The sequence below is a fragment of the Elephas maximus genome, chromosome 7 (genome assembly GCF_024166365.1).
Source record: "Elephas maximus indicus isolate mEleMax1 chromosome 7, mEleMax1 primary haplotype, whole genome shotgun sequence".
Lineage (NCBI taxonomy): Eukaryota > Metazoa > Chordata > Mammalia > Proboscidea > Elephantidae > Elephas > Elephas maximus.
In genome coordinates, this window is record NC_064825.1 from 133981728 (window position 1) to 134007156 (window position 25429).

Genomic DNA, 25429 nt, shown 5'->3' on the forward strand with positions numbered 1-25429 from the left:
CAAATAAGTTTTTCCAGAAAATTCTGAGGACGGGCCACAGCAAAGCCTTTCCTAGTCTAGTGAATGAAGTTGGTTCTTCAGGAATCCCAGGAAGAATATCAAGTGAGCTACAAGATGGAAAAATAAATCAGGTGCCCTCAGATGTGTCCGAAGCAACGTTCAAGGCAAGAAGGCAACTGGAAGACATCCCTACAGCTCTGAGGGGGAATTGTGACTCAAAAATATCACAGTGAGCCAACTCCACTGCAGCCACAGGGGCCCTGTGTGCACCTCTAGACATCAGTTCACGGAGGAAAAGCCGCCCTCAGGAACTCTTTTTGAAAAAATCACTCAGCAATGAATTCCACCCAAAGAAGAGTTGAAACGAAACAAATAAAGAACTGCAAAAAGAAAAAACCCGCTGCAAAAGCTGGTGACGGGCATTTACACCCCAGATGAAGACGAATGGACCCCAGGGCTCTGGAGCAGAAGGGGCCAGGAGGGACAGGTCCACAACAACAAGAATCAGGAGGTGGGAGTGAAGAGGAGGAAGTGTGTGTGTGTGTGTGTGTGTATGTGTACGTATACATGTGTGTCTGTGTGTATATGCATGTCTGTGTGTGTGAATGCGTATGTGTATATGTCTACATGTGAGTGTGTGTGTGTATGTATGTGTCTGTATATGTGAGTGTGTGTGTGTATGTATGTCTATGTGTGTGTAGGAGACCTGGTAGCACAGTGGTTAAGAGCTATGGCTGCTAACCAAAAGATTGGCAGTTCAAATCCACCAGCTGCTCCTTGGAAATCCTGTGGGGCAGTCCTGCTTTGTCCTGTAGGGTCGCTACGAGCTGACATCGACTCAGCAGCATTGGGGCACTTCTGCTTTGTCCTGTAGGGTCGCTATGAGCTGACATCGACTCCACAGCACTGGGGCAGTTCTGCTTTGTCCTGTAGGGTCGCTATGAGCTGACATCGACTCAGCAGCATTGGGGCAGTTCTGCTTTGTCCTGTAGGGTCGCTATGAGCTGACATCGACTCCACAGCACTGGGGCAGTCCTGCTTTGTCCTGTAGGGTCGCTATGAGCTGACATCGACTCAGCAGCATTGGGGCAGTCCTGCTTTGTCCTGTAGGGTCGCTATGAGCTGACATCGACTCCACAGCACTGGGGCAGTCCTGCTTTGTCCTGTAGGGTCGCTACGAGCTGACATCGACTCAGCAGCATTGGGGCAGTTCTGCTTTGTCCTGTAGGGTCGCTACGAGCTGACATCGACTCCACAGCATTGGGGCAGTTCTGCTTTGTCCTGTAGGGTCGCTACGAGCTGACATCGACTCAGCAGCACTGGGGCAGTCGTGCTTTGTCCTGTAGGGTCGCTATGAGCTGACATCGACTCCACAGCACTGGGGCAGTCCTGCTTTGTCCTGTAGGGTCGCTATGAGCTGACATCGACCCAGCAGCACTGGGGCAGTCCTGCTTTGTCCTGTAGGGTCGCTATGAGCTGACATCGAGTCCACAGCACTGGGGCAGTCGTGCTTTGTCCTGTAGGGTCGCTATGAGCTGACATCGACTCCACAGCACTGGGGCAGTCGTGCTTTGTCCTCTAGGGTCGCTATGAGCTGACATTGACTCAGCAGCAACAGGTTTGTCTTTTTTATTTTTTTTGGTTTTGGTTTGTGTGTGAAAGTGTCTGTGTATATATGTGTCCATGTGTGTGGTGAGTGTGTGGATATGAATGTGTGCGTGTCTGAGTCTGTATGTGAGTGTGTCTATATGTGACTGTGTGTCTGTGAGTGTGTGTGTGTGAGTGTGTCTGGGTGTGTGAGTGTGTCTATTAGTATGTGTGTGCGTGTCTGTGTAGGTGTGTATGCATATGTGTACATGTGTGTCTGTGTATGGTGTGTGACTGTGTGTGTGTACTACAACTAGTTACTTGTCTGCCAGACCGTTCCCCCTTCTTCCTGGGCTCAGAGCTCAACTAGCTGCCAGCCTCAGGTGTGGCCTCCTGACTAAGCCAGGGAAAGTGAGGCGGTCGTGACCCACAGGCTTTCTCTTCCCTCCCTCCTCTTCTCTGGAGGATTCCAGAGCACTGAGGAAGGTCCCAGCCTCTGGATGGAAGGAGCCTGGTCCCTGAATGGCTGTGGGGAGCAGCATCTCCCCTTCCCTCCTGCCAGCCCCCGACGGACTGAGAAGAGAGACAGACACGAAGCATCTAGGAGTTAGCTCCTGAGTTTTGGAGGTCTGTTTATTACAGGAATTAGCTTAATTCACCACAAGGGACACAAGGGAGAGCGTGCTAAGTGCCTTATGGCGGTAATCAAAAACCGCAATTAAAAACAAAGACGGGGTCTGACCTTCCGGCGATCAGAATAATCGTTTCTCTTAGTTCTGCTTCACAGATCGATTAAAAACAGTCTCTGTGGCAAAGAATCAATTACCAGCCCAAAGCTCAGTATCCCTTCACTGTATTTTCCTCCTGTCACATTAAAAGAAAAATCATAATTCTGTTTATTTATAAATAGTGTGTGTGCTGGGCTCCTACGTTTACAAGTTATTTCTCTCCATACCCTGGGGGACATGCCTGGAACGGTGTGAATGACAACTACTTCTGTACTTTTCTGCACTGCTCAAATTCTTTATAAGGATCACGTGTAACTTTTATGGCCTGTTGCCATTGATCCTGACTCACAGAGACCGTATAAGTCAGAGCAGAACTGCCCCACAGGGTTTCTGAGGCTGTAATCTTAGTGGGAGCAGACTGCCACGTCTTTCTCCCGCAGACTGGTTGGTGGGTTGGAATCACCAACCTGTTGGTTAGCAGCTGAGTGTTTGACCACTGCGTCACCAGGGCTCTTCGTAACTATTATAAGAGATGTTAAGTCACATAGGAGAGAGCACATAAAGGCCACACCCACCTTCCTGAAAAGCCGCCTTTGTGTACGCAGGGTGGCCCCAGGAACTGGCAGGGCTGCCGGGTTAGTTCTGGGCCTGAGGTCACCCTGAGCTTTCTCTTGAAGTCAAAACCATCTGGCCAGCCTGTTCGTAGAAGACAGGTGTCAGCATTATACCATCCTCAGCCCCATGGGCGCCTCTCATGGAGAGAGATCAAGGCCCAGGGGACCTTTGGGTACAGGTGTCCTACTGGCTGAGAGCGCCCACAGAGGCTGGCCTGGCCCTTGCTGACAGTCAGAGAGAGGAGAGATGCATTTCCATTCTTGTTAGTGACCCATCTATTGGAGATGCTGAACTGGAGACATTCCATTAGACTCTCCAATGCTGTGAGATTAGAACCTAGGTGGTGCACACGGGCTAAGTGCTAGACTACTAACCGAAATGTTGGGGGTTCAAATCCACCCAAAGGCCCATCAGAAGAGAGTTCTGGTCATCTGTGTCCAAAAGATCAGCCGTTGAAAGCACCGCCGGTCACAGTTCAGCTCTGACACACGCAGGGGCCACAGGAGTCGGCGTCAACTCAGCGGCAACCGGCAGCACAGTAGACAGAGTCAAGCCGTGAAGCTTAATACTCCCAGGCCAGAGTCCTTCGGGGATGCTTCATAACCCACCCACCTCCCCAACCTCCTCTGCGGGTGCTTCTAAACCAGGAGAACCTCAGGACAAAGATGACCCGGGACCCCGCTGAAATTCTGAACAGCTGACCCTGACTTCGAGGCCTCTTGGAGCAGCTCATGCGGCACAATGATGCATTCGGAAGAAGCTTCCCAAAGAAATTTCTACATCATAACTACGTAAAGACAGAAAACAATTCCCCCACTACTACCACCAAATGTCATTCTCAAATTATCACCGTCCGCCTTCATTCGTTGCTGGTGGGGTTGTAAAACGGTGTAGTCTTCTTAACGGAGAGAGGCTGAAAACTTTCCCCTTGAGAACAGGAACAAGACAAGGATGCCCTTTATCACCACTCCTATTTAACATTATGTTGGAAGTCCTAGCTACAGCAATAAGGCAAGAAACAGAAATAAAGGGCATCCAAACTGGCAATGAAGAAGTTAAACTCTCTCTATTTGTGGATGATATGATACTATACATAGAAAACCCAAAAGACTCCATGAGAAAACTACTGGAACTAATAGAAAGATTCAGCAGAGTAGCATGATACAAGATAAACATACAAAAATCAGTTGGGTTCCTGTACACTAATAAAGAGAATGATGAAAAGGAAGTCGGGAAAACAATACCATTTATAATAGCCCCTAAAAAAAATAAAATACTTGGGAATAAATCTAACCAGGGATGTAAAGGACCTATACAAAGAAAACTACAAAACATTACTGCAAGAAACTAAGAGATCTACATAAATGGTAAAACATACCATGCTCATGGATAGGTAGACTCAACATTGTGAAAATGACAATTCTACCCAAAGCGATTTACAAATACAATGTAATACTGGTCCAAATACCAACAACATTCTTTGAAGAGTGGAAAAACTTATCATTAACTTTATATGGAAAAGGAATGAGCCCCGGATAAGTAAAGCACTACTGAAGAATAAAGTAGGAGGACTAGCACTACCTGACCTCAGAACCTACTATACACCTACCATAGTCAGAACAGCCTGGTCCCGGTAGAACGACAGATACATTGATCAATGGAACAGAACTAAGAACCTTGACAAGAGCCCAAAGTCCATTAAATGGGGAAAAGACAGTCTTTTTAACAAATGGTGCTGGCGGATATCCATCTGCAAAAAAAATGAAACAGGACCCATACCTCACACCATACACAAAAACTAACTCAAAATGGATCAAAAACCTAAATATAAAGCCAAAAACCATGAAGTTCATAGAAGAAAAAAATAGGATCAACACTAGAGGCCCTAATACATGGCATTAACAGGATACAAATCACAACCAACAACACACAACACACAATAAGCTAGATAACTGGGATCTTCTAAAAATTAAACATTTATGCTTGTCAAAACACTTCACCAAAAGAGTAAAAAGGGAACATACAGACTGGGAAAAAATTTTTGACTGTTACAAATCAGACAAAAGTCTGATCTCTAAAATCTACAAGAAAATCTAACACCTCTATAACAAAAAGACAAATAATCCAATTAAACAATGGGCAAAGGAAACGAACAGACACTTCACCAAAGAAGACATTCAAGCAGCCAACAGACACATGAGGAAATGCTCGGGATCTCTAGCCATCAGAGAAATGCAAATCAAAACCACAAGGAGATACCATCTCACCCCGCCATTACCGGCACGAATAAATAAAACAGGAAATAAATGTTGGAGAGGCTGCAGGGAGATCGGAACGTTATGCGCTGCTGGTGGTAAAGCAAAGTGATATAACCATTTTGGAAGATGATATGGCACTTCCTTAGAAAGCTAGAAATAGACATACCAGATGATCCAGCAATCCCACTCCTAGGAGTACATCCAAGAGAAATAAGAGTCGTCACACGAACAGACATATGCACACCCATGTTCACTGCTGTATTGTCCACAAGAGCAAAAAGATGGAAACGACCTAGATGCCCATCACCAGATGGATGGATAAACAACCTGTGGTACACACACACAATGGAGTAGTACACCACGCTAAAGAACTACAACGAATCTGTGAAGCATCTCATAACATGGATGAATCTGGAGGACATTAGGCTGAGCAGAATAAGTCAATCACAAAAGACAAATATTGTATGAGACCACTACTGTAAAAACTCATGGAAAGGTTTACATATAAAAAGAAACAATCTTTGATGGTTACGAGGGAAGGGAGCGATGAGGACAGAAAAACACTTAATAGACAATAGATAAGTGGAAACTTTGGTGAAGGATAAGACAGTACACAATACTGGGGAAGCCAGCACAACCTGCACAAGGCAAGGCCATGGAAGCTCCACAGACACATCCAAACTCCCGGAGGGACCGAATTACTGGGCTGAGGGCTGTGGGGACCATGGTCTCGGGGAACATCTAGCTCAACTGGCATAGCATAGTTTATAAAGAATGTGTTCTACATCCTGCTTTGGTGAGTAGTGTCTGGGGTCTTAAAAGCCTGTGAGCAGCCATCTAGGATACTCCGCTGGTCTCACCCCTTCAGGAGCAAGCAAGAATGAAGAAAACTAAAGATACAAGGGAAAGATTAGTCCAAAGGACTAATGGACCACATCTACCATGGCCTCCACCATACTGAGTCCAGTACAACTAGATGGTGCCCGGCTACCACCACTGACTGCTCTCACAGGGATCACAATAGAGGGTCCTGGACAGAGCTGGAGAAAAATACAGAACAAAATTCTAACTAAAAAAGAAAGACCTGTCTTGCTGGCCTGACAGAGACTGGAGAAACCCTGAGAGTAAGGCCCCCGGACACTCTTTCAGCTCAGTAATGAGGTCACACCTGAGGTTCACCCTTCAGCCAAAGATTGAAACAAGAGTAAAGGGGTGCACGAGCCCTGGGGCAGGGACTGGAAAGCCGGAGGAAAAAGGAAAACTGGTAACAGGGAACCCAGGGTTGAGAACGGACAGTGCTGACATGTCATGGGGTTGTTAACCAATGTCGTAGAACAATGTGTGTACTAACTCTTTGATGAGAAACTAGTTCGTTCTGTACATCTAAAGTACAACAGAAAAATAAATAAATAAAATGGTGTAGTCACCGTGGAAAACAGTTCGGCAGTTCCTTGAAAAATTCAACACCATATGACCAGCAATTCCAGTCCTAGGTGTGTACTCAAAGACTTGAAAGCAGGGTCGCAAACAGATACCTGTATACCAACGTTGACTGCAACGCTGTTCACAACAGCCAAAGGTGGAAACAACCCGAATGTCTGCCAGCAGGGGAGTGGGTAAACACAATGTGGTCCCTCCACACAGTGGAGTATTACCCGGCCATAAAGAGAAAGGAAGCCCTGATTCACGCCACCACATGGATGAACCTGGAACACATTATACTGAGTGAAAGAAGCCAGTCAAAAAAGGACAAATATTGTATGAAGCCACTTAAATGAAATAGGCAAATGCATAGAGACCAAAGCTGATTAGTGGTTAGCAGGGGGTCTGTAAAAGCCAAAACCAAACCCATTGCTGTTGTCTTGATTCCGACTCATAGCAACCCGGTAGGACAGAGTAGAACTGCCCCATAGGCGTTCCAAGGAGCGGCTGGTTGATTTGAACTGCCGACCTTTTGGTTAGCAGCCGTAGCGCTTAACCACTACGCCGCCACGGCTCCAGGGGGTGTATAGAAGGGGGGGAATGGGAGGTATTGCTTAAGGGGCACCGAGTGTCTGTTGGGGTGATGAACAAACTCGGAACTGGACAGTGGTGATGGTCAGACTACATGCCGAGTGTAATTAACGTCACTGGATTGTACGTGTAAAAACGCTGACGTGGCAAATTTGTTATACAGATTTCACCACGATAAATTTATTTTTAAAGGGGAAGAAGGAGAGAGAGTGCGAGGGACAGAGAAAACCATCACCGAGCTCCCACTGCTCCATGTTAAATCTGACCTAGCTCACAGACTGTTACAAGAAGTAAATGAAATACTGCGTGCAAAGCTTTAGCACAGTCCGTGGCCAGTAATTTATAAAAACGCGCCACGGCACAGTAACAGACTTTAGCTGTTCCCACGTTGCAGTGTGACCTCAGGGACTCATTAAGAAATGGGGACCATGTGTGCAGAGGCAGCGGAACTGGCCAGGCAGGCAGGGGCTCAGGGTGGACAGCTGGCAGGCATTCAGGCCACGCCAGACGGTGACGAGACCTGAGGACAGAGCAGAGGGTTCAGGCCACACAAGATGGTGACAAGAGCTGAGGACAGGGCAGAGGGTTCAGGCCACACAAGACGATGACAAGAGCTGAGGACAGGGCAGAGGGTTCAGGCCACACAAGACGATGACAAGAGCTGAGGACAGGGCAGAGGGTTCAGGCCACACAAGACGATGACAAGAGCTGAGGACAGGGCAGAGGGTTCAGGCCATGCCGGACAACAAAAAGAGCTGAGGACAGGGCAGAAGGTTCAAGCCACACCAGATGGTGACGAGAGCCGAGGACAGGGCAGAGGGTTCAGGCCATGCCGGACAACAACGAGAGCTGAGGACAGGGCAGAGGGTTCAGGCCACGCCTGAGGGTGACGAGAGCTGAGGACAGGACAGAGGGTTTAGGCCACGTGTGACGGTGACGAGAGCTGAGGACAGGGCGGGGGTGAGGGAGCAGCTCACCGTCTGCTGCAGGTCCTGGATAATAATCCGCAGCACCAGCGTGTCGCCCCGGCTCTCCTCTGTCCTGGCGCCGCCCGGCTTCTCGGCTGTGGCCCGGATGGTGTCGTAGACCGTCTCTTCTTTGGAGCTGTCGGACTCTGAGCCCACAGAGTAGTCAGAGAAGCTCTGGGCCATCTCGTCCTCGCTGGACGTGGGACTTCGTGGCATGGTTGCCGGGCCTCGGGGGCCGTGTCTCTGGAGGGAGCGGAAGAAGGAAAGAGACCTGAGGAAATGTGGACGCTAAAGGAGGAAATCCCAGGGGCCGGGGAAGGCAGGCCTCGGAATGTCCACGGACTTGTTTCATGATCTAGTGTTTGTCGGAGGGACTGCCGGCCAGAAGCCCCCGTGTGCATACAGCGTAAAGTCCTCTAAAGAAGGGCAGTGGTGGTTCCGTGGCAGAATTCTCGCCTTCCATACAGGAGACCCGGGTTCGATCCCCAGCCAATGCCGCTCCTGCACAGCCACCACCCGTCTGTAAGTGGAGGCTCACATGTTGCCATGATGCTGACCAGGTTTCAGCAGAGCTTCCAGACTGAGACAGACTAGGAAGAAAGGCCTGGCAATCCATCAGCAATGAAACCCCTGTGGATCCATATAATCCAATCCACAACCGACCGCGGACCTGTTGCAGGGCCAGGCACGTTTCATTCCGTTGTTCGCCGGGTCGTCGTGAGCTAGGGACCAACTCCACGGCAGCTCACGACAACCGCAAAGTAGGCATCCCTCCCACTCAGAGGCCTGAGCCAGAGGCAGGCAGCACCCAGTACCCAAGTGGAAAAGACCCTTCGAGCTGTGAATTCCCAGCCTGACATTCGCAAGACCCCTACCCCACGGCAGCGATGACCACGGCTCAGGAGGATTAGCCAAAGGGCCGCTTTTTCTTTGAGGCAAGAGAAAAACAAACACAGGCTCCGGGTCGGGGTGGCAGCGAGCTCGCGCTGTAATAACCCCTCTGCTTCAAACACAGAGCAGTGACAGGGAGCGTGTGAAAACAGGACAGAAAAGCCACAGCCAGACTCAAAGATGAGATCACAGTCTCCAGGAACCGGAGAGGAACAGACCCCATAGTCAGGAGCAGGCTGAAGCTGGGACACTCTGGAGTCCAAAAGGGGTGGTAGCAGCTGGGAGTTCAGCTCCCACAGGGTCTAATGGAATAAAGTTCCCGTGAAAACACACAGGTCACACTGCTGACAGCCACCTCAAACCACGGATGGTAGCAAGCATGGAGTGAGACACCAGCATAATTCTGGGAGTGAGCCACCCACTGCCTGGTGACCATACCTGTGATCCCCCACTTCTGTGGGGGAGGGGCCAGAAAGATTGGATTAAAACCTGGCTTGAACTGGGGTACCAGGGATCTGGGGGAGGCAGTGCTGTGGCTAACCGGCAATCCCACATCTACATCAACTCTGTAAAGAAATCCAAGCTCACAGGCACAGGGAAGGATGTACAAGACTGCTCTCTGCAAAAAAACATGGGGCTGTCCCGGCCACACTGAGACGTGTGGTCACCCCAGTCGTCCAGGGACTGCTGTAGGAATGAATAAGCCAGAGCTACACAGGGACGAGCTCAAACACACAACCAGGAGCAAAAGGAAAGCAACCTGCAGAAGGATACAGAAATATACTAACAAATGCAAGGTTGCAAAGATGCAACACATTCTCTACGCAGTTTGGGACATACTCCCGCCGCGCGATGACACGGAACCATTCAGTAGGAAAGAGGAACGCCAAACTCAGGAGAAGAGTTGCCGCTTGGGAGGGAGAACGGGGTTTACAAGGCTTTCGACACCACTTGTAATGTTTTTGTTTTCTTGGAACAGTTCTGGCAAATAGGACAAAAATGTCAAACTTGGGTACAGTCAGGTGGCAGCTACACATATCTTTGCTGCATTATTTTCTCTGCTTTTGTTTCTCTGTGTTGGAAATTTTCACAGGTGGAAGGAAGAAAGAGGAAGAGAGTGAGGAGGAAAGGTGGGGCAGGAGAGAAAGGCAGAAGGAAGGGAGGGAAAGAGGGAAGGAGGGATGGAGGGAGGGAGGGTGGGAGGAAGGGAGGAGGGAGGGAAAGAGGACATCACGTGTTATGAAGGAGAACACCATGCTTGGTAAGGTAGAGGGTCAGCGAAAAAGAGGAAGACCCTCAACAAGATGGCTCGACACAGTGGCTGCAACAGTGGGCTCAAGCCTAACGATAATCACGAGGATGGCGCAGGACTGGGCAGGGTTTCGTTCTGTTGTACATGGGGTCACTCTGAGTCGGAACCGACTGGATGGCACCTAACAACAACAACATTACGTGTTATAAACAGCCTTGTTAGGTGCCCTTCTTGGCACCTCTCTCCTTCCTCCCTTCCTTCCTCCCTCCCTCCCTCCTTTCCTTCCAGCCCCATAGGGTTTCCAAGGCTATAAATCCTTACAGGAGCAGACTGCCCCATCTTTCTCCTAGGGAGCAGCTGGTGGGTTCGAACTGCTGACCTTTTGTTTGGCAGCCGAGCACTTATCCACTGCGCCACCAGGGATCCTCATAAAATTACAGCCTAGGAAACCCGATGAGGCAGTTCTACTCTATCCTACGGGGTTGCTATGAGTCAGCATCGACTCAAACAGCACACAACATATACTAGTTATGTTGAGACCCCACAGAGTAAGTTTCCTTTTGGCAAAGCTACTCCCTGTATATAAAACCAAAAACCAAGCCCAGTGCCGTCAAGTCAATTTCAACTCATAGTGACCCATGGGACACAACAGAACTGCCCCACACGGTTTCCAAGGCTGTAAATCTCTACGGAAGCAGGCTGCCACATTTTTCTCCCACGGAGCACTGATAGGTTCAAACCGCTGATCTTTCGGTTAGCAGCCGAGCACTTAACCACTGAGCCACCAGAGCTCCTTAAAATGTATCTTCCAACACCAAGGTCACAAGGTAATTATGAGCCCAAGAGACAGAAAGGGCCACAGGAACCAGAGACCTACATCATCCTGAGACCAGAAGAACTAGTTGGTGCCCGGCCACAACCCATGACTGCCCTGACAGGGAGCACAACAGAGAACCCCTGAGGGAGCAGGAGATCAGTGGGATGCAGACCCCAAATTCTCATAAAAAGACCAGACTTAATGGTCTCACTGAGACTAGAGGAATCCCGGCGGTCATGGTCCCCAAACCTTCTGTTGGCACAGGACAGGAACCATTCCTGAAGACAACTCATCAGACATGGAAGGGACTGGACAATGGGTAGGAGAGAGATGCTGATGAAGAGTGAGCTAATTATATCAGGTGGACACTTGAGACCGTGTTGGCATCTCCTGTCTGGAGGGGAGATGGGAGGGTAGAGGGGGTTAGAAACTGGCAAAACGGTCACGAAAGGAGAGACTGGAAGGGCTGACTCATTAGGGGGAGAGTAAATGGGAGTATGTAGTAAGGTGTATATAAGTTTATATGTGAGAGACTGACTTGATTTGTAAACTTTCACTTAAAGCACAATAAAAATTATTTCAAATATATATATACGTCTTCTATGCACCGTATAGGGTGGCTATGAGTTGGAATTGGCAGTGGGTGTGGTATTTTTTGTTTATGCACCAATTATACGAGCCCTGGTGGTACAGTGGTTAAGTGCTCAGCTGCTAATTAAAAGGTCAGCAGTTCGAAACCACCAGCCTCTCTGTGGGAGGAAGACATGGCAGTCTGTGAAGACTTTGGCCTTGGAAACCCTGTGGGGCAGTTCCACTCTGTCCTGTGAGTCAGAATCAAGACAACGGGGTGTCCCCGTTATACATGACGTAGTACACTAGGGGCAGAGTGTGGACTGAATCAGCAACGTGCACACCCTATTAGTAATACCTGTTGCCATCGGGTCCATTTCAGCCCATAGGACCCTGCAGGACAGAGCTGAACTGCCCCATTGGGTTTCCAAGGAGCGGCTGGTGGAGTTGAACTGCCGACCTTTTGGTTAGCAGTCGAGCTCTTACCCAGTAAGTGGGCATTAATTCGCAGTTACAAAGCACCTGGCCCCAGTGATCCCCTTTCACCCTCACAGCCCTCGGAGTCTGCGTGGTACGGGATTTGCCCGCGTTCACACAGCGTGTATCAGTGGCAGACAAAGACCTCGGGTTTTGACTTAGATGCTCCTGGCTTGGATCTTCAGCCTGACACAAACTCGGCTTTGCGTTCTCTTGGGGACTGACAGCCCACATGCAGAGGGGGGAGGTGATGAGGTGAGGCAGTTAAAGCACTCGGCTGCTAACCGAAAGGATGGGGGTTCGATTCCACCCAGAGGTGCCTTGGAAAAAGAGCCTGTTTATCTGTTTCCAAAAAGTCAGGCTCTGAAAGCCCTGTGGAGCGCAGTTCTACTCTGACGTTCATGGGGTCTCCGTGAGTTGGAATCGCCTCGACTGCAGCTGACTGTGGTTCACTTTAGACACTCCACAACGCACAGACGCAGAAAAAGAGGAACCAGGGTACCTTTCCTCACAACAGGAGCGGACTTTAGGTAAACACCGAAAACTCAGGGGTTCTCACAGGAACACTTGGATGTCAGCCTTCTCCTGAAAATAAATCACAGGGCCCAGCCCCCCGGTCCTGGGCAGCAGCTGCCCCTCCAGACGGGACAGGAGTTCAGTGGTTCATCTCAGCCCCACGTTCCTGTCACCCCCGCACACGAGGGGGCCTCTCCCTCACCGTTCACGTGTTCTGTGGCTGGTCCTGGGCCCAGTTCACGTGCCCCCTCCATCCAGGTCTCCATCCTCGGCAGGTGCTTGGGTGTGAGGTCTCTGCTCCAGTGTTTCATGGCTGACCGAGCAAAGTCACCCTGGAGCCCTCCAAGTGCCCACAAAGGCCCAGCTAGGACACAGCACCCTGTGATCAACTAAGGGAACACCCATGCCCACTCGTTGCTTCCAGAGTTTCCTTCACCACAGCAAACACCCCCGGGGGTCTCACTGTTGCCCCCTTCAGAGTCACTCCTGGGACGAGGCCACAGGACGTGCTCCCATCCTCCACGCCAGACGTGCACAGGGATTTACCAACACGCAACAGTAAAAATAAGCCGGTTGCTGTCGAGTCGTTTCCAGCTCATGGCGACCCCATGTGTGTCAGAGTAGAGCTGGGCTTCATAGAAATTTTTTTTTAATAATTTATTTTTTGTGGTATGAAGGGGTCACAGATGCGGCTTTTTTCTGACTTACCCCCACTGGCCTGCACAGTTTTTTACAGGTTTATAAACCTGAATATTTCATATAGAAACCCAGATTTCTGGATTATCTTGACAATCAAGAGTTGTGAAAAACGGTTTGCTCCTGACTACTAGCCGAAAGGTTGGCGGTCTGAACCCACCCAGCAGTGCCTCGAAAGAAAGGCCTGGCGATTTGCTCCCATAAAGATTAAAAAAAAAAATAGCCAAGAAAACCCCGTGGAGCAGTTCTACTCTGTAACAAATGGGGGGTCAGAAGTCAGAACTGACTCAATGAGAGCAGGTTTTTGGTTTTGGCAGGGTTGGGTATTGCCCATGGCCCTAAGAGAAAGGAGCCAGCCAAGGCCAGTGTCTCTGGGTCTGACGCGGCCCCTCGGGTCTTCGTGGGACCTGCAGAGATTGTGTCGTCTGATCTAACACCTGCCTGGCTTTCATCATTTATGTTATCTTCCCCGCCACCGGACTACGAGCTTGAGACGCCTGATAGCTCGCTCATTCATTCATTCATTCATGTCAGCCTCTTTGGCCCCCTCTCTCCATCAGATCACCCTGGAGGACTAGCTAAAAGTCTCCAGCAGCAGTTCTTATACCCAAAAGATCATTCAAGTCACTTAAGTTTTTTTGTTTTTTTTTTTAAATAAAAATTCCAAAGTTCACTGCAGTGCCCTTCTGGATTATAATTTCAGGGCAAATGGGTGTTCCTGAGTTTGCTGGCCAAAGGCCTTTGTAATTTCAGCTTCTCCCACCTGCTGCTGTTGTTAACCTGTGGAGTCGGCCCCAACTAAAGGCGACCCCACGCACAATGAACCGAGACGCACGAACCAGGCTGGTTCTCTCCCGGGTTCCCTTGTGCACAATGAACCGAGACGCACGAACCAGGCTGGTTCTCTCCCGGGTTCCCTTGTGCACAATGAACCGAGACGCACGAACCAGGCTGGTTCTCTCCCGGGTTCCCTTGTGCACAATGAACCGAGACGCACGAACCAGGCTGGTTCTCTCCCGGGTTCCCTTGTGCACAATGAACCGAGACGCACGAACCAGGCTGGTTCTCTCCCGGGTTCCCTTGTTTGTTCACTATGTCGGCCTTCAATGCAGCAGGGAGTTTTGCCAATTTCACACCCTGCTGGTCCTCCAGTGTTGGGAGCTCCACTCGGCACGCAGAGAGTGGACACTGAATAGGAGACCAGGTCCCCACCCAGCACAGGAGCTCACAGCAGCCCACCCAGGCAGGGCTGAAGCGAGACGGAGCGAACAAGGAGCCCCCAAACAACCAGGCAGCCGGGTTCACACTCCAGCTGCTGCGGGTGTGCAGGGGTCAGCCCAGGAGCGCCAGGTAGTCAGGCTTTCGTTTGTACGTCAGATTTTAGGTAAACACCTGAAATGTTTAAATGTTGGGAATTTGCTGTTTTTTAAAGATCACCTTGGACAGACAACGTGTCTGAGGCTGGATCCATGGACCCGACTTGTGACCTACCAAGGACACTCAAGGTCATATTCCATGATGTATGTCACCCCCAGGACTTCATTCAGGGAAACAAACAAAAAAAGATGTTTACAGCAGGCTGTTGCTGTTAGGTGCCATCCAACATATTCGATTTATGGCATCCCCACATGTGCAGAGTAGAACTGCTCCATAGGGTTTTCAAGGCTGTGACCCTTCGGAATAGGATCGCCAGGCCTGTCTTCTGAGGCGTCTCTGGGTGGGTTCAAACCATCAACCTGTCCGTTAGCAGTCGAGCGCTTAATTGTTTGCACCACCCAGAGACTCATTCCAGGCTGTTGCTGTTGTCGTTAGGTGTCACCAAGTCCGCCCCGACTCGCAGCAACCCCATAGGTCCTCCTAGGCTGTAATCTTCACGGGAGCAGGTAGCCAGGTCTTTTCTCCCACACAGTATATCAGGCTACATGGCGCAAACAGTTAACACTGTCAGCTGCTAAATGAAAAGTCAGGCGTTCAAGTCCACCCAGAGACGCCTCAGAAGAACGGGCTGGCGATGTAGTTTGGAAAGGTCACAGCCCCTGAAAACCCCGTGGAGCACAGCTCTCTGGCACACACGGGGTCGCCGGGAGTCGGAGTCAACCGACGGCAGCTGGCGGAATCGGTAACTGCCTCCGGAAACAACACTGACAACCCAAGGTGGGGAGGGCTGAGGAGGGGTGCGTGTGCCTCCCCCGCCCGCTCAGCTGCCAGGCCTCCTCGTTTGGCAGAGGCCACCAGCCCAGGACACCTCACCGCTCCCCCTCGCGTTGGCTTTGGGGTGATGACCATGAGCAAATACCCTGCCACAAACCTCGGCACAGAAGGGTCTGAAGGGGCCCAGTGGTGGCGTGTAGCTGCGGGGTCACCCGCACACGCCGGGCCTGACCGGGAGGGTTTGACCTAAGCCAGTGGCTTGAGGGACAACACTGCATTTCCGTGGGAACAGCAGACACCTGGTGTAAGCACTGGGACAACATTTAATGACTATGCCTGGCAAGTTTGCCTGATAAAAACAGGGCACCTCGGTACATTCGAATTTCAGATAAACAAATAAATTTTTACTCTAAATATGTCCCAGATATTGCCAGATTTGTTTGCTCAGTCCCACAACCCTACTCCTAGGAAACGCTATAGAAAACCCCTCATGGAGAGCCAAGGATGGAGGGCTGGGTGGGGACTCAACACTTCTCTCAGGTAGCCCCCTTCCCGGTGAGTTGGGGGAGGGATGGTGGTAAGGGAAGCTAGATTTCACAAATAAAAACACAGGGAATCCAGTTATATTTGAAGTTAACAAATAATTTTTTAGTATAAGTATATCCCAAATATATGGTACAGTAGAGGGTCAGCAGGAAACCCTGGTGACGTAGTGGTTAAGTGCTATGGCTGCTAACCAAGAGGTCAGCAGTTCAAATCCACCAGGTGCTCCTTGGAAACTCTATGATGCAGTCCTACTCTGTCCTATAGGGTTGCTATGAGTCGGAATCGACTCGACGGCAGTGGGTTTGGTTTAGAGGGTCAGTGGAAAAGAGGAAGAACCTCGACGAGACGGATTGACACAGTGGCTGCAACAGTGGGCACAAGCACAGCAGCCACGGTGAGGATGGCGCAGGACCGGGCAGGGTTCCGTTCTGTTGTGCATAGGGTCGCTATGAGTCGGAACCGACTCGACGGCACCTAACAACAACATGTCACAAATAAGGAGCCCTTAACCATTGTGCAACGGTTAAGCACTCAGATGATAACCAGAAGATCGGCAGTTCGAACTCACCAGCAGCTCCCTGGGAGAAAAGACCTGGCAGTCTGCGCCTGCAAAGAAGAAGGCTAGAAGAACCCTATGGGGCAGTTTTACTCTGTCATATAGGGTCGCTGTGAGTCTGAATCGACTCGACAGCACCCAACAACAACAACGTATCCCAAGAGGAGCTTCTGGGTGGCACAAACAGTTAGGTGCTCAACTACTAGCAGAAAGGTTGGTGGTTCACACCCACCCATGGGTGCCCCAGAAGGAAGGACTGGCAATCTGCTTTGGAAAGGCCACAGCCTTGGACATCTCCTAAGGGGCACTGTTCTGCTCTGCACACACGGGGCCTCCACGAGTCAAAATCGACTTCACGGCAAAGAAGAACGGTAACAACAACGTATCCCAAAATTTGCATGGGACATACCAAAAAACCAAACCCGTTCCAACTCAGAGCGACCTATAGGACACAGTAGAACTGCTCCATACAGTTTCCAAGGAGCACCTGGTGGATTCGAACTGCCATCCTTTTGGTTAGCAGCCGTAGCTCCTAACCACTATGATACCAGGGTTTCCCCATGGGACATACTTATACTAAAAAAAAATTGGGGGCGTTCACCTGAAATTGAAATTTAACTGGGCATCCTGAATTTTATCTGGCAGCCCTGAGGGAGGGTAGAGGGGGCTGTGTTTGCTTCTCTAACTTCTCAGGGTGAGGGAGCAGGGGAGGATCCCCATAGATGGAACGAAAGGAAAGACTGTGAGATGACCTGAAAACCGAGCGTCCCGAGGTAAAGTCAGAGCTGGGTCAGGCGAGGAAAAGGTTACCCACCACGTCTGGGCAACCGTTCTCAGTATAACCAATATCTCAGGGGAAAAATATCAAGCTATAAAAACCTGGGTCGATAAAATTCAATGACTTTTAGCACGTGTTTCTCTCATCTGCCCTGCCAGGATACCTATGAAGGATGAAGAGAGAAAATAACCACGTAAAAGTGATTTTAGGAAATACTCAGCATTTTACCTCTGAATCTCTACAAGGAAACATAAAACCTTCAGCTAGTTCATTAGCCCCCTAATGTCTCTGACAGACAGAGAGACGGACTTCCCTCGTCACTACTGCCTCAGCTAGAGCGAAAACCTGAAATTGACCTAGGATACAAGCTAGTTTTAAAAAAAAAAAACCCACTAGGAAGGCTATCAGGTCCCAAGGTGGCACAAACTGCCTGCACTCAACCGCTAAACGGAAGGTTGGTGATTTGAGCCCACCCAGTGTTACCACGGAAGGTAGGCCTGGCAATCTGCTTCCAATAAGATTGCAGCCAAGAAAACCCCAGAGCACAGTCCTACTCTGCAACACACGGGGTCACCGTGAGTCAGAATCGACTCCGTGGCAGCTAACAACCACAGGATGACTATTAGCAGAAAAACGGTAAATAACGAGTGTTCAGTGGGTGAGGGTGTGGAGAGATGGGAGCCCTCACGAATCGCTGGTGGGACTGCCCAATGGTGCAGCCACTGTGCAAACCAGTCTGACAGTTCCCCAGTGTCCATCAACAACCCAAGTGTCCATCGACAGATGAACGGGTAAACACAGTGTGGCCCGTCCATACAACGGAGTATTACTCAGCCATATAGAGAAATGAAGCCAGGATACACGCAACGTGGATGAACCTAGAAAACACGCCGAACGGAAAAAAGGACAAATACCGTATGATCCCGCTTACGTAAAATATCCAGAGAGGCAAGAGTAGGAGCCAAAGTTTACGAGTGGTTGCCGGGGGCTACATGAGCAGTGGTGTCCCCAGGGCTGCTATCACCCAGTGCAGTGACTCAGGGGGTCACCACCCCCTGCCTGGGGTGGGTGGGGCTGGCCAGTGAATCCCCCCTGGTGGGCTGAGCCCCCAACATCTCCCCATGGCTCCTCCCCTCTCCTGCTAGCCAAGGCGGGTACCAAGGCCCAGCCACCTGCACCCTGACTGGTGGGTGCACACTGGGTAACACCAACCCCAGTGACACCACTGCCTTGTCACCAGACCACCTGCCGCCGCCCTGGGCCCTGGGGTCATTTTGGTGCCATCCCCTCTGACACTGTCAGGGAGCTCAGTCTGTACCCCCCTGCACCCCCCTAGTGTCACCACTATACGGGAGCCCTGGTGGCTCAGTGGTTAAAGAGCTCGGCTGCTAACCGAAAGGTCAGTGGTTCGAAAACACCAGCACTTTGCTGGAGAAAGATGAGGCAGTCTGCTCCCAAAAAGATCACAGCCTGGGAAACCCAATGGGGCACTCTGCCCTGTCCTAGTGGGTCGCCGTGAGCCGGAGTCCATTTGATGGCAATGGGTTTGGTTTTTTGGTTTGAGGGGCTGCAGGGAAGGGGGATATGGGGAGCCCTTGCTTAAGGGGCACCGAGTGTCTGTTTGGGGTGAGAAAGAAGTTTTGCCAACACACAGTGGTGAGGGCGGCACAGCAGGTGGGTGTAATCAATGCCACCGACTTGTGCACTTAAAGACGGTTCAAACGGCAAGCGTTTGGTTGTGTCTGTGTAGTTACCACGATAAATTCTTTTTTTTAATTTTAAAAAGAAGTCTCACAGTGAAGCGATTATTTCCTAAGCCACCATATCCCAGCTAGTAAACACACGGGGTCTCCATGAGTCAGAATGGACTTGAAGGCAGCAGGTTTTTGGGTTTTATAGGAAGGGTTTTGAGAACTAATTCTATCACACACACACACACACTCATTCCAATCCCTTTGTCGCATACATTTGGGAAACATAACTGGATTAAACAGAAGTGCTCAGGGGCTCTCCTGCAGAAGTTACCTGAGTTCTCTATGGGCCATCCCTAAGACAAGGCAGCAAACACAGCGTTCCCGGCACCTTCCCTGAAAGTGACACATCTTCACAGCAGGAAGGGCACAGTGGCCAAGTCTCCAGGGCTCCTCCTGACGGCCCGGCTGCAGTCAAGCAGTCAAGTTCCTGGTAGTCCAGGGCCGTGTCAGAGCCCAGGGAGGCCAGCGCCCGGCTGAACCAGCCACCCTACTGACTGCTGGGCGACGAGCTGGCTTACAGACACTGATAGAGGAAATCCATTGACCACCTGATCTGAACTGTTTCTCGCCCAAAAGAAATGGGCTCCAGGGATATCAGAGGTGCCGGGTATCTTCTCCTTGATGCCAAAATCAACATCCCCAAATCCAAAAACAAGCTGCTGATAAACCAGATGCAGGAATTAAAATGAGACAGTCGTCCAGGGTGAAATGGTGGCTCGGGGAAGACAATCCCACAAGTACGTCTCAAAATCTGGCAAGCGGGGGAGATCCAGTGGCAAAAGAATAGACGCTACATTTATATACAAATAGCCAATACATGAAATCATGATACACATAACTTGTGCTCACATCGACACACGTGACCCAGCTTCGGAGAGGGGGAGGAAACCAAGGGAATGGGGCGAGAGGCATACACAAATATATGTTTATCAAAACTTGAATATATATGAGATATAAGCATGATTTTTATTTTATTGTGGTAAAAACATGCATAACAAACACACACCATCTCAACAGTTTCTACAGGTACAATTCAGTGACATTCTTCAAGGGGTACACAAATTCTCGCCCCCCTTCTAAATCATGCGACCACCATTACTATGAGCTCAGTGCCCTCTAAGCAGAAACTCCCCCTTACCTGTTTTGATATATATACATATACACCGATGCCATCGAGTCCATTCTGCCTCACAGCAACCCGCTAGGACAAAGTAGAACTACCCCACAGGGTTTCCAAGGAGCGGCTGGTGTACTTGAACTGCTGACCTTCTGGTTAGCAGCCGAGCTCTTTAACCACTGCACCACCAGGGCTCCATACCAATACGTATTTATGTATGTTGTTGTTAGTTGCCATCAGTTATGGGACAATCCCATAAGTGGCAAAATCTTAAAATGCTTAATTCTGGCAACAGATACATAGTTACTATATATTTTTCTAATTTTCTATATGTTTATAACATTTTTAATTAAAGATAATGTTTTTAATGAAATGACCACAATACAGGATCTGTGCGTCATGGTCTTTGCAATGCAAGCCCTTGGTAAATCGAATCTAGTCAGAATTCTGAAAGCAGGCAGACAGATGCAGGGAGGGGGCTCCGGGTGGTGGGAGACTGGAGGCTGCTGGGGGAGGTGCACAGCTGAGGCCTGTTGGGGGGGGTGCTCACTGTATGCAGGGCCCCAGGCTAAGCTCGCATTTTTCTTATCTCCTTCAGATCACACAAGAACTCGGAGCAGCTGTGCTACTTGTGTTCCTGTTTGCAGATAAGGGCTGGGAAGCTCCCAGGACAAGCCCCTGACACCCAGCCAGGAGGGGAAGGAGCCTGTGTCCGAGCCCAGTACCCCCCGCCCCCACCATGATGCTGGAAGGCAAGGGTACTGCCATGAAGCTCCTCTCTAAGGAGCGCTGTAAACCTGCACAACTGGCTGTAGTTGTTTGTTTTGTCTTCCCGAATACTTCCAAAAGACAAGGTACAAGGGGAGCTCGAACTGATACAGTGTCACATCCTGGGGAAAGGAATAGTGTCAATCCACTCCGCGAAGCACGCCCCCTAACAGGGTGTCCCGGGGAGGACAGCAGCAGAACGCGTAAACGTTATACACACACACTTGTAACCGAACTAGGAGACTTTCTGTTTTAGAGCACTTGTCGGCAGGGCTTTGAACCAGCTCTTTCCCGTCTGAACCCCTACTGAGAATTTGCATTTCTACCCCAGATACACCGAATCAGAATCTATACTCTAAAAAGATGCCAAGGTGATCCTTACGTATATTGTGTAATAAATTTTGAGAACCACGGCTCTACTAGCCGTTCTCAGTCGTGGTCCCCAACCAGCACCAGCAGCACTGGCATTGCTTGGGAACTTGTTGGAAATCCAAATTCTCAGTAGGGGTTTAAAGCCCTGGTTTTAGGTTTACAGAAAATTGACAGGTAGTACAGACAGTCCCATATATCCACTCTCTCCCCCCTCATAGTTTAAAATATATTTATATGTACTATACATGCATATATCCCAAAAACCCCATATACACATATACATATACACACATGTTGTTGTTGTTAGGTGCCGTCAAGTCAGTTCTGACTCATAGCAACCCTACACACAACAGAACAAAACACTGCCCAGTCCTGCGCCATCCTTGCAATCGTTGTTATGCTTGAGCTCATTGTTGCAGCCAATGTGTCCATCCACCTCGTTGAGGGTCTTCCTCTTTTCCGCTGACCCTGTACTTTGCCAAGCATGATGTCCTTCTCCAGGGACTGATCCCTCCTGATAACACATCCGAAGTATGTGAGACATAGTTTCGCCATCCTTGCTTCTAAGGAGCATCCTGGCTGTACTTCTTCCAAGACAGATTTGTTTGTTCTTTTGGCAGTCCATGGTATACTCAATATTCTTCGCCAACACCACAATTCAAAGGTGTCAACTCTTCTTCGGTCTTCCTTATTCATTGTCCAGCTTTCACATGCATACGATGCGATTGAAAATACCATGGCTTGGGTCAGGCGCACCTTAGTCTTCAAGGTGACATCTTTGCTTTTCAACACTTTAAAGAGGTCCTTTGCAGCAGATTTACCCAATGCAATGTGTCGTTTGATTTCTTGACTGCTGCTTCCAAGGGTGTTGATTATGGATCCAAGTAAAATGAAATCCTTGACGACTTCAATTTTTTCTCCATTTATGATGATGTTGCTCATTGGTCCAGTTGTGAGGATTTTTGTTTCCTTTATGTTGAGGTGCAATCCATACTGAAGGCTGTGGTCTCTGATCTTCACTAGTAAGTGCTTCAAGTCCTCCTCACTTTCAACAAGCAAGGTTGTGTTATCTGCATAAGGCAGGTTGTTAATGAGTCTTCCTCCAATCCTGATGCTCTGTTCTTCTTCATATAGTCAGTTTGTCATACTGTGGGGGCTTGCGTGTTGCTGTGATACTGGAAGCTATGCCACCAGTATTCAGATACCAGCAGGGTCACCCATGGAGGACAGGTTTCAGCTGAGCTTCCAGACTAAGACAGACTAGGAAGAAGGACCTAGCAGTCTACTTCTGAAAAGTGAAACCTTAGGAATATAAGTGGAACACTGTCTGGCAGTCCTTAAAATCCAGGAACTAGAATGCTCCTTAGAAGCGAGGATGGTGAGCCTTTGACTCACTTAACTTTGCACTCATCATCAGGAAAGACCAATCGCTAGAAAAGGACACCATCATCAGGGGGCCCACCAACAACAAATGTGAAACACAGGGAGCAAGGGGGCATGACATGCACTCCAACCGCGCCCCAGGTTCTAGAAACCCAGCACATGGTGGCAGAGAGCATGGTCAGATGGACTCCTTTTAATATCCAACATCGCACTTACTGGATTTCAGTAGCATCTGGCCTGGCTGACAGTGCGTTGGTATCCGACAGACCCAGCCACCTTGGTTGGCCTTGGATAAGAAGACACCCACTGCAGAGGAGAAAGAAGCGTGCCCTGGGTTTCCCTCGGGGCTCCAGATTCAACGCTGGACAAGCCACATAACAACCTGTCCAAACGGAGTGTCCACCAGAAGGTGACCAGGAGGATGTGTAGGCATCTCCAACTGGGACAGTCACTGGCTTTGGGGTCTTTAGAGGCACTCGTGCATCTTCTAAACCACAGGTTTCCAGAAGTTACATTAAATTATTGAGTCTGGGAACTGGGCACATCCAGCAATGAAGTGACTGAAGCCTCCAGGAGAGGCCGAGTGCCGCTGAGATCTTGCAGCTAAGATGTGTCTGCTACTAAAACACTTAGAAAAGATTCTTATCAAACGTCAGGCCTCTCAACAGCGCTCTGAGCCATCCCCACGGCCGTCCACAACCCGGGCTCCGGCCTTGCTGTGGGCACACACTGTGCAGACGCCACGTCCCCATTCTATGGAGCTTCCTCCGCTCGCCCGGGATGGCGCCACCACTGCCTCCTGCCGCCACCATCCCTAATCACAGTGTTTAAGCCTGGAGTGGGTTTTCTTTAATTCCTGTTATTCCAACAACTGTGGGAACCTGTCTTTTCTTTGCAACCTTCACTTCAATCGTTAGCTTTGATTTTCTAAGAAAGGATCTTGAAAAGAAGCCTTTTCCTGCTGCAAAGTTTAAAATAACCGAGCTAACCTCCCAGCGTGGGCATCTGTTGCCGGCTCCCTGGTCTCCCTGTCTGTCCAGTCCCGTGTGTCTCCTGCTCCTAGGATCCACGCTGTCCAGCAGCCCAGCTCAGTGGCCCTAATGCTCCCACGGTGGGGAGAAGGAAGTCCAAACACCAAGCTATCCTCTGCCCCGCCCAGCTGGGGCTCTGAGCACATTCTCCAAACGAATGTGCTGACCCCAAGAGATTTTACAGTTCTGAGACACCCACATTCAGACAGTTCTTCCCTATGCCGTGGCCACCGTGTATTTTGAGTGCCTTCCAACCTAAGGGAAATAGCTCTGGGAGGGCAGTGGTTAAAGCGCTCGGCTGCTAACTGAAAGGTCGGCAATTTGAACTCACCAGCTGCTCTGAGGAAGAAAGATGCAGCAGTCTGCTTCCGTAAAGATTTACGGCCTTGGGAACCTTATAGGGTCACTATGAGTTGGAATCCACCCCGTGACAGTGAGTTTGGGTTTGGGTTCATCCTAGTGGGCTCATCTTCTAGCACCGTATCGGGTAATAGTCTATCATGATCCTTAGGGTTTTCATTGGCTGATTTTCAAAAAGCAGATCACCAGGCCTTTCTTCCCAGTCTGTCTTAGTCTAGAAGCTCTGCTGAAACCTGTCCACCACAGGTACCCTGCTGGTATTTGAAATACTGGTGGCAGAGCTTCCAGCATCACAGCAACACCCAAGCCACCACAGTGGGACACGGTGACAGGTGGAGGGTGCTCTTTCGATGAGAGTCCCGAAAGTCAATTACACGAACCCTTGCTGGCTGACTAGGAGCCGGCACAGGACTTCCCCGGAGCCGACCACAGCAACGCTGCTACCTGCCTGCCTCATGGGGTGATGAACACATCATGGTGACTTCTCTGGGGACAAATGGCATTATCTTCATTTTGCTCTTGCAGAAAAAAGTTACCCAGAAGCAAACAGTTCTGAGTATCCTCACTCCAGATGTGCCAACAACTGTATCTCCCCCCCGCCCCCCCCCCATTACCTGGTATTTAAGAACAGGCCACAGGGTGCGGGACACGGGTTTGCTTGCTTTAAACAGGCTCAGCCAGCGGGTGCTCTTTAAGGGCGGGTGCGGGGTGGAAGCACAGAGAACAGAGGAGGCAGTTTTCACGTGAACATGTGAGGAGGTGGCACGCTTGGATAATTTACGGTCTGAGCAGTTCAAACAGGTTTTCCTACCAGGGTAGGACCAGAAGAAATGCAAGCGAACACCGAGTTTCTTACCCTGACTCCATCTAGCAATGCTTTGTAGAAGGAGAAGTCCACAACCAAAGTCCAGGTTACAAAAAAAAGAAAAGAAAAAGTTCCAGACGCCTTATTAAAATAGAGAAAGCCTTCTAAAAAATACCTACAGATGGAACGTGTGAAAAAACTCGTCAACCCACATAAAGAAAGCACCCCACAGAAGCCCACGTGCCAACATGGATCGAGCTCATTTCAGCCCAGGGTGAAAGCCTCTAAAAGCACCTGAAGGAAAACCTGACCAAGCTGGTGTTGTCACGAGCCGCCACCTATGACACTTCAGCAGACCACTGCAGAGGACGCAGAAAGTCACCGGGCCAAGAAAGAGCACTATTCAGGCCCCTCCCGTGA

The 25429-nt window shown here is 49.9% G+C and overlaps 1 protein-coding gene across 3 annotated transcripts in view; it reads right to left on the bottom strand.

Annotated features, from left to right (window-relative positions):
* LOC126081166 (SH3 and multiple ankyrin repeat domains protein 2-like) overlaps nt 1–25429 on the bottom strand; it is a 490404-nt gene that overhangs the window by 387251 nt on the left and 77724 nt on the right. For all 3 annotated transcript variants that reach the window (XM_049892759.1, XM_049892758.1, XM_049892760.1), the window contains one exon: nt 8179–8412. In XM_049892759.1, coding sequence (XP_049748716.1) covers nt 8179–8385 — 207 coding nt within the window. In that variant the 5' untranslated portion in view covers nt 8386–8412. The remainder of the gene's footprint in view (nt 1–8178; nt 8413–25429) is intronic.